The 13,249-nt window shown below is 41.0% G+C and overlaps 1 protein-coding gene across 4 annotated transcripts in view; it reads right to left on the bottom strand.

Annotated features, from left to right (window-relative positions):
* The window catches only part of INPP5A (inositol polyphosphate-5-phosphatase A), a 252,334-nt gene that overhangs the window by 54,954 nt on the left and 184,131 nt on the right, over window positions 1–13,249 (bottom strand). For all 4 annotated transcript variants that reach the window (XM_085229728.1, XM_085229729.1, XM_085229726.1 and 1 more), the window contains exon 9: window positions 12,592–12,676. In XM_085229728.1, the coding sequence (XP_085085854.1) occupies window positions 12,592–12,676 (85 nt within the window). The remainder of the gene's footprint in view (window positions 1–12,591; window positions 12,677–13,249) is intronic.

Below are 13,249 nucleotides of genomic sequence, written 5' to 3'. Positions count from 1 at the left end.
AAATATAAACTGTTCAAATTTTCAGAGACGTGTTAGAATTCTACAAATGAAAGTAATCCAGAAGTTTCAATATAGAAACACAAGTGATTTCCACAAGATTGATCCAATATATCCATTTCTTTACTGTCTCTATGAAAGCAAGGCAGCATAAATAACATTCAAAACCTTGCTAGAAGACAGGAGTTTAACGTAACTATTAGCAATGGTACCGTGACCTACACCAGACTTTTCTGTAAGAGAAATCTTTTCAGTGAATTTGGGCAGTAAACTAAAAAATCCTACTTATCTAAGGACCACATGCTGGTATCATGCCATAGTACGTGTTGAGCATCACTGGCCTCAATGGCAGACAATGAAAACCTTCCAATGGCCACAGCTTAGCATCCCTAAACTTCACTGCGTGGACAGGATTTGGTTTGTGCATGACTGATGTCCGAATAACAGATGCTGAAAAGTTCTGTTGCATTAGAAGAGACTCAGGAAGAAGTTTTTCCTCCACGATACAGATCTCATGGGATCACAGACAGGTTTGGCTTGGAAGGAATCTTGAATATCTTGCTCCAACCTCTCCTACCATCAGACCAGACTGCCCAGGGCCCCATCCAACCTGGCCTTCAGCACTCACAGGGCTGAGATGGCTTCTCCGGGCATTCCTCACTTTTCCTGCAGGAAGGCAGAGGCTGGGCACACTGCTGTGTGCCACTGCCCGGCACCAGCCTGCTCCACTCTGCCACCACCCCGCTCCCACAGGGAGCCATGGTGTCTCTGCACTTGTGGCCCTGGGTGCTTCCTGGTCAGCCAGGCCCCTTCTACATCGGAGGAGTAATTTCCAAAAAGCACAGACAGGTGGACGATCCCTTCATCTGCTTTCTGAGTGCTGCTCTATGGACTCCAAAGTGCTATAATGGAGGCTAAACTCAGAACTCTCTCTTACCAGGATGCCACTTCATGAATGCACTTTTTTTCAACTTCTGTTAAAAGTTTTGGTGTAAGTGTTCATATTTATTTATTCCACTGGAACAGGAAATTACAAAAGCGTTTGGAAATCCAGCAACAGAGAAGTGATCCTCTAACTACCCAATGATATGCAAAAAAAAAAAAAAAAAAAGGAAAGAAACAGCAAGAGCTAGTAGAACCCAGAGGAAACATCTTAACGTCCTTCCCAAAATGTCCGTGCAGGTAATCTACCTTGTTCTTCCAGAGGAAGACACCATAAAGGAACATGATAGCTCTTGAGGATTTTATTGGCATACTCCTTACTCATTTAAAGAAAAAAAATCTATTATATGAGCGCTGAGAATAACATCAGACTGTATAGGTCAAAAATTGACTGACATCACTCTGGACAGGCATTATTGAGACACACAAAGAAGCTGTTGTGCCTTTAAGCTTATGGTACTTTGCAATGCAGTAAATGAAAAGCCACTATTATGAGGGGATGTTTATGTCAGTATCTGAAACAAATCTTCTTTTTACTAGAATAATGCTGTCTTAAATTGTTAACTGTTGATCAGATAAACAACATGTGATAAAGACCCTATAATCTCTTTTCATAAAATTCATTTTAACCCTTCAAGGGCTCTGCATATTAAATTATGATGCTCTTGAGCTTTGTAAAAGCCTTTCGTTGCTCTATATACTATCCTAACAGCGCTCTTACGTAAGCAGTAATGCAAAAAAAATTAGATTTTAAATAACAGAGATTAGATGCTAAAATTTTCACAAGAGTTAATGTCACTGCCCATAACTTGTAACTGCATCCACCCCACTCTCCACTCCACTTAGGAAGCTTGTTTGTTTGTGGGGCTCAGTGGAGGAAGGAACTGACTCCATCTCCACAGTGGACAGCAAAGGTAACAGAAGTTTTACTTAGTGCAGGGTGTGCAGAACCTCTGCGGTACTGCTACCAAGATGAAGGCAATGCTAGGTCAGGGCTGCAGCTCATACAAGATATACTTTCAGTCCTTCAGTCTTCAGGCAGGACACGTGGGAAGCAGGGATGGCCCAGTATCACCACCGCCCCTCCGCCTCTTCCGCAGGGAGCCAAAGCAAATGGCCTTTGGGTGAGGGGCATTTAAAATTGCAGTTGATCTCATCTCCTAAGCCTCAGAGATGAAGTTTAAAATAGAGCAATTTACTACACACTGGTTACCTGGACCAACTGATGGCACAGGGCATGTTTATGGAGTCAGAAAAGACATACGAAGAGCACCCACCTCCAAAGCACCCATCTCTCAGTGGGACTCCACAGGCACAACCCACAATCCCTGCTAACGCTGCTGCGCTCTCCAGATCAAACTTTGCTCCTTGTTGGAGAGATGCAGTTGCTATTAGCTGGGGCCAACTTGCCTGAACAACATCACCTCTGAGTCACTCCATCCCCTTTACGCTGTGCAGATGTTTGAGCAAGCCCAGAAGGAAATGCTACAAATGGAGACCTAACTCAGAGCTTGCTCCTACCAGGATGTTACTTCATGAATACACTTTTTTTTCAAGTTCTGTTAAAAAGTTTAAAAGGTCTGTTTAAATGTTCTGTTAAAAGAGGCCCAACAAGAGGGAGACTGGGCACGAGTTGTGGGGTCCCACAGCAGGAAGGCTCCCTCAGAGTTACAGAATCATAGAATCACAAGGTTGGAAAGGACCTACAAGATCATCTAATCCAAATGTCCTCCCATCACCACTGCTACCACAAGCGCTAAACCAGATCTCACAGCTCCTCATCCAGACGCCTCTTGAGCACTGCCAGGGACGGCGACTCCACCTCCTCCCTGGGCAGCCATTCCAGTGCCTGACCGCTGAGAGAAAAAGTTCTTCCTTATGTCTAACCTAAACCTCCTCTGGTACAACTTGCAGCCATTTCCTCAGGTCCTGTTTGTTGCCTGGGAGAAGAGGCCAAACCTCTCTTCACCCCAACCTCCCTTCAGGAAGTTGTAGAGAGCAGTGAGGTCTCCCCTGAGCCTCCTCAGAATCATCTGATTCAATGCACCAGCACCAGGTTCAGCACACAGAGCAGTTTGCTGCCCACCTTTTGCAGACTCCAAGTACAAAAAAAGCCTTAAGCATTTGGAGCATTGCAGTTTGTGCATTCTCCATAATCACTACATTTATCCCTATTTAATGGTAAGAAGGTGTCACTGTAAAGGTTTTTGCTCCTACTATAGCAATGGCGGCTCCTCTCCATCCCCAGCACGAAATCTGCGTCCAAATTGAAACAGAAATCTTTCTCTTATCCACCACAGAACATCAATTTTGAGGAATCAGTGTACCTTTCTTCCACTTTGGAAAATGACTGTTATCAGTTATAAGTCTGTTAAACAAATTTAAAATGTTTTAACAAAATTACACATACTTTTGTACAATTTTGTGTATTCCGTTCACCAGCTCTTACTGTATTTCAGATTCAAACTCAAAAATAAAAATTCTTATTCCAATAGAAGTTCCTGTGTACACTACAGAGGCAGAAGTGATTCTGTTCCTTGATTTTCAGACGGATACCCCGTTCTTTCATCTTAATTTTGTTCTTGATACTTAAGTGAAATATCACTATATTACAGGCTGTAATTTTGAGAAGTCTCCCTCTTGGCTTCCCTCAATGACAACAAAAATATATGTGTGTGTTCTTCCTTATGTAATGCTACAAACTAAGTAGAGTGCAGGCTTTTTTAAAACAAAACAAAACAAAACAAAACTATGAATGGGTGTCATTCAGTGCTGATTCGTCCACGGACATTAGCACTTTGGATCTGAGTAACAACCGGTACCAAACTAAAGTTTAGAACAAATGCATTTCTCCCAGGTACACAAAGTTTCTTCTGAAATTTCAGATATGAGAAAAATATGGGATCTGCCCGGATGATGTTTAGCCTGAATTGAGTTGATGAGTTTTTATACTGAATGTAAGGAGAGAAAAAAAAAAAAAAAATAGGTGGCTTTAGTTAAGTATTTATTACTCCGTTTAATTACTTAAATTACAGCTGCTTTTATGGAAACAGTTTTCAAGTCAGGAAATTTTTAATGGTTAGCTGTGTGTATTTCTAGATTCGGTCCCTGCAACACAATAAGCCTCTTGTCCTGTCTGAAAAGAACAACTGAGTGCCAACACACTTAAAGGTAAGCGTGCAGTCAGTGCCTCCTGTATTCGGATCCAATTGCTTCACATGTACAGACGCAGCACGCTGGGCACTGCAAAGAGCTTTGGAAAACAAATCTCAGGACCCATTTCTTAATCAGCAAGTTATCAAGAAGAAATTAAACAGCATCCACGTTAGACAGATGAGTATTGCTAAATCTTGGAAACTTGCAGTGGATACCTGGGGTCTCGCATTCTGTTCAGAGAGTTTTTCTAGGTGAATTTGCTTAAAGCTTCGGCCTCGTGAAGGAGCCAGCCTGAGTGATGTCGGCAGGTTTCCCTGTGGACGAGCTTGGCTGCCACGCCAGGAGCATCACTCCTTGTGCTAAAAAGTATCTGCTATGCCAAAGTTTCATGTTCTTCAGGGATTTCCTTTTTCTCCTCCGTGTTTTCCTCTCACTTAGTATACAGGACAAATCTATGAACTTGAGCCATTCAGAAACAAGTCCTCAGAAACTCCCACTTTCCAAAACTGGCCCCACGGGTTGGCAGGTACGTTCCAGGCAGTAACCAGCAACAGTGAAAAATAAAAGGGTTTCAGGCACCCACAGTGCCATCCATCACCATCGCTGTCAGCTAGGTGATGAATGGCAGGTGTGGCACAGCCAGCTCCGTCCCGGGCTGCGTGGAGACGGGCGCTGCTGGTACTGCTGTCACTTGCTGCCAGCCGGTGCCAGCTGAGTTTCCCAGCTGCCAGTTGCTGCCACGCAAGGCATAAAACATACACTCCCAACAATCGCAGCAGTGGAGCCGAGCTCATAGACTGCATTATTAATTAGTTTAATGACGCTCAGCCCTATTAGAAAGCACAAGATAATTGTATTTAATTTGTGTACATTTTAATTATGGCCCAAGCAGTGCCAAATTTGATCAACGTATCATCTTTTCTGTTCTGCTCTGTAACCGTGTTTGTATTAATTTGCATGTGAAACAGGAGGAGCTGCTAAGCCCTACTGGGAATAGAGTTCCTTTTAGTTTTTAAACACTGCCATCTTTCACATTGTGATGCTGTGCAAGACCTCCGTCTGCTGATAACAGTGTCATCTTTTCCTGTAGCCACAAATTAAAAGCAGGTTTACGACCACATGCTACTAGACCCTCTAGGGCCCCCGAGGAGGCAGCCAGAGAACAATTCATTCACTCATCACTCCCCTTATCCATGATGGAAGTAGAAACAATTGCATCATTTAATTTACTATTGCAATGAGGATATGGCTCATTGGCCCCTCGTTGTTTTGAAGATGGATTTAATTAACCTCCTATGAATCTTGCCAATAAGTGTGGCAGCATCAGTACGGAACTGGAGATGTCAAAAAATCAGCTGAAGAGACGGGTAATCGTATTTCTCAAGCTAGCTCTGCTGAGAGGACTTATGACGACAGTGTTATGGCCCCAGCAGAAAGCTAAGGAACATACTGAGTTAATACACTACTGACATACCTCTGGGAATCTGAGCTCAGGTTTGACTTAGATTACTGAGAAAAAGAGAGGTAATTGAATAATTCCTAATAGCCACATACATCTTTAATGCAGAAGCCATTTGCGATCACTGGAAAATAAATAATTGCAATTAACTACACTGTTAAGTAAATATACAGTCCCTTGGGGAAGCAATCTGCATGCTTTTATAAGTCTGGCTACAATATGAAACTCATCACAATGTCTATGAGAGTAATTTATAATGAACATTTAGCAGGTGCCTCAGATGGGTCGCTGCAATTTACATTCATTAATAAAACTGTCCTTATTAGACCCTGAGTTTTATGCATTTTAATTTAATAAATCTTTATTACATTTTCTTTCTACACAATTTTGTTTCCCCATGTTCTAGAATCAGTTCAGCTTGTAATGAAAGTCAAAATCTTTATGAGACAAAGTAATCTACAATGACCTATCCAAGGAGATAAAAAGAATTCAGCATATTAGGAAGATTTCTAACTGGAATAAAAACATGATCTGAATTTTGTAAGCTACTAAGAATAATTTATTTCATGAAACACAAGTTAAACCAAAGCCATTTTTCTTTTTGCAAGGGAGGCTCAGAATCACTTCACTAAAGGAAGAAGGGAATCCTGTTACAGTTTAAACTGATAGCCACTACGGAGCAAAGAACACTGATTAAAGAATACAAGAAACAACTCCTTTCATAAGAATAATGATGTGTAGCACCCTATTGGAAGCCTTTCCTAGCTTTCTGAAGATTCAATAGGACACACTGAAGTTTGGATAGTCTTGGTTAGTCATATTTCGTCAAGCTTTCATTAATTTGTTGCTTTCACAAGAAGGGATCTACCTGTCACGGTCTGGATGTGAGTGAAGGTTATGGTTTACTGGGAGCCAATGAATTTTATGATTAAAGATCTACGCTGAGCTTTATATTCCCGATTGTAACTCTCGGAACTGGGGAGCACACAATTATTCTTTTCTGCAAAGTAAAGTACAAGGAACTTCAAGAGACTTTTGAATCAGCATTCTCAGCCAGAAACAGCTTTTTGTTTCCGAGCCATCAAAACAAGACCAGCTTACTAACCCTGACTGTACTGTCCTAAAACAGACAAATGGGATTAGAAAGATGAATAGGCCAGAATTTCAGAGGATAACTGTTTTTTGTTGTTGTTATTGTTTGTTTTAAATGGAAATAGAGTAATTCTGAAAGATTAATATGGACTGTTCCTGCGGCCAGCTGACAGCAAAAATACTTTTGCTATGGGGAGACCCATCTATCATTCAAAGGGTGATTTAAAAATGAAGCAACACTGGTAAGCAGCCTCTCACCATATAATACGGAGCAGAAAGAATTACTGTCTCTACCAACAGCCCTGACCAAGGCTGTGCGCTGTGATGCTCTTGGCTGATGTCCCCAAAAGGAGACAACTCCTTTCCCTGATGTTCTGCAGAAACCACCAAGTTCCAGCAAAGTGGCCACGCTAGTAAGAACGGAGCTCCCTCCTTTATAAACATCTGCTCTAACACACAAAGGGTAAAGGGCACCTCTGCACGTTAAAGACAGAAAATGACAGCCTGCATGGGCTGCCAGTGTGTAAGGCAGCCCTACAGATTTACCGCTGAGGTCACGACCTTCCCACTTGCACTTCTATAGATCCCTGTGAATTAAGAGACAAGGAGAGATGCGTGGGACTAATTCTGCTTTCACATTAAGACTAGTAAGTGTTTCTAGAGCTGACAGAAAATATTAGATGCTCATCAGTTCCTTCAATTCAAAAAATATGTATGTATACGAAAATGCTAAAAGCAGAGATTCGAGTGGCCTGGCACCCGCTGCAGTGGGATGCACTGCTGCCTGCGGTGCTCACAGCAGCGGAAGAGAATTAACTTACTGCCTTCAGTGAGACATTTCATTCTCTCATACTAACTTAATTTCTTTTTTTTTCTCCTATCAAACAAATGGAATCTATTCTCTTCAGTTCTCTGTAATAAAATTCCTAAGTTCTCTCTCCACAAACTTTAAGTTCCCTTCTTATCCTTCCTATGCTTTTGAGACTGTAGTATCCTAATTTTATTAATTTGATAGAACAATCTTGATTAATTTCAGAATCTTCAAACAGTTACTGTATTACAAGAGCCAGAACATTAACTTATAATGACTTCTACATTTCTAGACTATTATTCAACTTCAGTCTCCAGCACACCTTGTGCTGCTACAGATTTCCATCAAGCCTCATCAAATCTTTTAATTAGACAATTTTCCAACAAAAGGAAAACTACCTTCGTCACACACAATACTATAAATTTGCAATGTGTTTCTGATAATCATGAAGCTTACTGTGACCTACCCGTCTCACAGAGAGCACCATTTCCAGAACAATTACAGGGGAACCATCATCTACATATAGACACGTAACAAATTAATGCTTATATGAAATGCTGCGACAACACCCCTATTAGAGACACTGCAGATAGGTCAATATTAGAATTCGGTCAGAAATAAATATTTATAGTAATTTTGTATGTGTTGTAAACACAACTGGTAAGAGAAGTGCTGGAGAACACCTGTAAGAAGTAGGCAAATAATGAGAATGCTCTATCTCATCCAAAAAGTCGAGCATGTACAAAAAATTAAATAGGGGTATATTTGAATTCAAACATCAGCACAATACTAAAACTTGATCAATTTTGCAAGTGTAGGATTATAAAAATTTATTAAAAAAATCAGAAAAAGAATCAGAAAAAAAATTAGGTTCTTAAGGCACACCTTAAAATGATCAAAACCTGAGGAAATTAAAACCTTTCTTTCGCATGTATTGCATTGCTGAAGGAATGTCCTACTTATAAGTCTTACTGTTGGAAAAAATTTGAGCATGAAGAATGACGAGCTGAAGATGTCTGATACTAGCAGAATGCAATGCCAGCATGTCATATGACAGTTAGCACTGCAAAAGTGAATGGATCTGCAATGGCTCTTCAAAAAAGTGGTGCTTTCCAACAGGCCATAAGATTTTCTGGATGTTTTACAATAATGAACCAGTAGCGTTTGTCAGCTTTGTCTTCCCTGAGGCGGAGGGATGGGTCTCTCAGCTCAGCCAGGCAGAAACATGAGGCTGTGTGAGCACCAGGCTGCAGGTGACACCAGCAAAGCACCCAGGAACAGGTTCAGCATTTCTGCTATGAAGAAGCACTCACGGTGCCTCCAAGACCATCTGGTTGCTACAAACCAGCTTTATGCACACTGCAGGACCTAACAAGTCCTCATGGCTGAACACACAGACAGAGCAGAGCACTCTCTGTTTTTTGCCACGTAGCTCCTGTCTGCACCAACCTCCTAACAACTGGTAGGGGATCCTCCAAGTAACTGAAAACACACGTTGGCAGAAGCCAGGGAAGTCTGACCCCGTGCAGGCCTACAGCTCCCCACACACATCCTGGGCAGAGGCTGGGTGAGCTCCATCAGGGCTGCAGCCCACGTCCCTCTGGTCCCTGCACTCTGTTGCACCTCCAGAGCAGAGAGACGGGCAGCGAGAGGGAACCTATTCCTGCACGTCCGAACTGCAACAAAGCAGAGAGCAACAAGAGGAAACCAGTGGATTGAGCCACCGATTCGGTGCACCGGATAATGCAGTAACGAGGTGATCCTTATCCTTCAGTCTCCTAATGCAGTGAGCCAGAGCAGTAATTTGACAAGGATTTAGCTACGAGAAAAACTGAGGTTTTCACATTACTGCAGCTACTGTAACTGAAATTTTGTAGCAGCTATGCTCTTCTATGTTTATTGTCGTGGAAGCAGCAGTTACAGGCTTTAGCCTGCCCGAGGAGTGGCTGAGAGACACCAAGTGTGCCTTAGGAGATTTTAGTAGAGTGGAATGGAAAACTCTTATTTAGTAGAGCAGAATAGAATAGCTTCAATAGGAAGGGAACTCCCCCCAGCATCAAAGTCCAACTGTCACGACTACTCTGGAGCTTACCCAATGTTAAAATGTATCATTAAGGACACCGTCCAAATGCCTCCTGAACACTGACAGAAATGGGGCACAAGCCATCTTGCTAGAGAGCCTATTCCAGTGCCTGACCTCCCTTCAAATAATTTTTCCCAATGTCCAGTGTACGGCCTTGAGCCACTCCCCAGCGTCTTGTCACTAGATACGAGGGAGAACAGATGAACGCCTCCCTTTCCGCTGCCCCTGTTCAGGAAGTTGACTTTTTACAAACCATGTCGGCTGGTGCTTGTGTTATGCTTTGTGTGTCTTTCACACACTTTTCACAGCAAAATCTTCATAATTTTCCAGGTACTGAAATTAAACTTACAGGTCTCTATTTTTCAGATCTGCAATTTCTAGGGTCTTCTTTTGTGCCCTTCTTGTAAACTGGGACCATGTTGGCTCGTTTCCAGTCAGTGGGGACCATGCCAAATTCCCAAGACCTCTGGTAAACTGTTGAGAAAGGTTCAACTATAATATCTGCAAAGTTTTTCCGTACGGGATGAATCCCATCAGATTCAATGGACTCAGCTGATTCCTCATAATTCTGATGTCACCAAATGGAAGGACACCGTTCTACCAGATTCCCACGATGTGGCCAAAAGCCAACATGGCACATCACTCACCAAGACCTGGTGGAGAAACTCCAGCACTACCAATACCTGGCAGACACCCACAGCACACAAGTGCCTGAGACCTCTGGATAAAAAATCTTCTGTGATTCTGGGTCCTTTCTCACTGCCTTTATTTTTAATCATACATTGTCCCTAGAAAACATGATTAAAATGGAACCCTATACTGACTTACTTCAGAATGAAATGCCTTAATAGGCTGAGCTGGAGGTATTTCTCTGAACACCATTACACCAAGCTACAAATTATGCTTAAGCTACAATTCAAATCAACTGTAAAACAATTGTATTTGCCATGCCCTTTATGCTACTGATGTCCTATTTCCCCCTTGCCAGTTTATCCCTCTGGACAACATACTTGTTAACAGACATGCATCTCAGAATTGCCAAAAGCCTTTACCCGCTTTATTGATCTTTCTTGGATTACCCCAACAACATTAAAGCACACTTTCCTGGCAAGGAAATCAATATGACTTTAGATTAAGGTTCCCATTAAAAAAATTATGAAATTATATATGAATGATTTATCATCTATTAATTGTGAATTAATAAGTATAACACTTTCAGCATCTGATTTAGCACACTATGCCACATCTATTGCTTTCAGCATCTTAGAGTGTCCAGGGGTTCAGCACACCGTGATCTGGGTCAAGTTCTGTTTAATTACATGTATGCTACTTATCAAATAAAGCAACAGAAAATATGTCTTATTCTAACAGTTTATAAACACACACATGCACAAACTTTATCTAGGATGGATGGATAAGTTTGATTCATTTTCAAATCACAGCTTTTATATAAGCTTGTATGCTTGTCTATCTTCAATTGACATTGGCACAGTGTTCGTAAAGATGAAAAGTGCTGTGTCAGGGTTCTAAACCTGTACTCTTAGCACCAGTTCTGCAATTTACTCAGTATGCATCATTGGTGGTTACTGGTGCTATTTGTTAGGAGCAGATTACTTTGAAACTCGTAAGTACAAATGTAGCAGTCTTAATCTATCAGTAATAAAGAAAGTATTCTCTGCAGCTTCAATCAAGGCAGTAAGTTAGGAAAACCTTGTATTGCTCTTTGTCAGTGCTGGGTGTTCAAGAATTCTGCTGGATCATGATCAGTAGAGGTTTTCTCTGAGACAGACACATTCTCAGTAACATTACTGCACTACTACTGAATCAAGAAACAGACATTTCAAAACCAGCTGCCTATAAACATGGATGATAACTATAGTAGCAGCAGTGTGAGAGAAGAGGATTTAGTTCTTATCACATGGTCACCATCTGAAGCTGAACAGTCAGAATCCCTGACTGGAAATCCACTTCAATTATACTCTATGGTTGTTGGTTAAATGACTACAATGTCTAAGGATTCTGAGAAGGAAGTTATTAGCTACATACACTGTGCTATAATGTCAAGCTCATATTTTTCAACAGATGAAGGACTAATCATCCATCACGTACAGAAGTGTATTGCACCTGTACGAGAAGTATCCAGCCTTTGACACTCAGGCTACTTACTTACCTACTGCTGCTTGATTTACAAAATAAAAGTTTCTGGTTTAGAAGATACATGCCTAAATCCAAGGACACAAAAAAGACACTACAGCATCTCCGAAAATTAAAAGTGGGAAAACCATGAGATTAAATGGTGTTCAATCTGGATATTATTTCTGACCCCATGCTACCTGGAGCGGTGCTCTGGCAATGAAGTCAAAGTAATCTCAACTCATGATGAAAAAGGCTTACTCTATTTTCTTTTGCTTTATACAATCTTTCCAGTCGCCCTTTCAACTCAGATGTTACTGTCACAAAGGTTAACACAAATGTCTTCTTGTGTTTTTCAAGTCAAATGCTATCACAGAAATTTAGGAAATTTCTCTTATTTTTCCCTGACAATTATAGTAAAAAACAATGAAATTCACTGTGAGATACAACAAGTGATAGAAGTCACAAACATACTATAGAAATGCGGTACCTGTTGCTGAAGCTCAAACATACCACCCAAAGAAACGTACTCTTCTATGCATTGTCAAGATTTGAAGTCTCTGCTTAGGTTGGTACTCATGTTTTCCTCTTTCTTTTCACAGGATCATGAACAGATAGCATGCACTTCCTAGTCTATTCATGTTTACAGCTCCCTCTGCATGCAATAATCACTTTACACAGCACTACTTAGAAAAAACGCTGCCTGTCAGTTGTGTTTTTCTTAATTTCTCCAGCAGATCCTCAGCACAGTAACTTTTATTTACCTGTCAGATGATCTGGCTGAAAATATTCTTAGCCAAGATCAATTTCAATTTTAAGATTAGCTCATTAAGTCATTCTTAGTTTCTCCAAAGAAAAAAAGTGTCCGAGAAATAAAAACTGGTTGGGTCTGCAACAGATGTAAAATCAAAGTCCTACCTCTACTACTGCTTTGGCATCCAGTCTAAAGTTGAAATCTCCAAAGACGAAATAAGAAACTTTCTCAAACCGCTGATCTATAATTCTGGAAAAAAACAAAACTGTCATTAAGTTACACGTATGTGAACATGTACAAATACACATATCTTCTAAGCACTATCTCAGAAATAATTATTGGGACGATCAGAACTATCAGTTTATATTGGAACAATCTTCCCAATATGTTTACCATGTTTTTGGACTGGTTATCCATGCTCAGGCAATTCTGTTTTCAACCCCAGTAAAATAATGCATTTGATTTCCCCTGCCCACCTAAAAGAGCAATCTGGAGGAAAGCAAGTCTGCAGCAGTTAGTACAAACAACACAAAACCAGCACTTGGGCATCAGAGGGCATCCAAAGATAAGAATATGTGCTTTGGGCGTGGAAACTAAGATTTAGGAGCCCCAAATTAGTGACAAGTTCAGAATACACCTACATTCTATTCTGTGTTGTGTTTACACATCCGTAAAACTGTGATCACAATGTTTACCAGTATTGGTTAGTACTCTGTGGTCTGTATGGAAAGTGATGTATTAGTGCCAACCGTTATTTATCACAGCTGATATGGGCTGAATGACAAGGTTTTCCTGGCTCACTTAGGTTTCTCCAAAATACAG

The sequence above is a fragment of the Meleagris gallopavo genome, chromosome 8, assembly GCF_905368555.1.
Source record: "Meleagris gallopavo chromosome 8, MGAL_WU_HG_1.1, whole genome shotgun sequence".
Classification (NCBI taxonomy): domain Eukaryota; kingdom Metazoa; phylum Chordata; class Aves; order Galliformes; family Phasianidae; genus Meleagris; species Meleagris gallopavo.
Note: the sequence above shows the minus strand (reverse complement) of the source record. Positions and strands in the feature narration are given on the sequence as shown.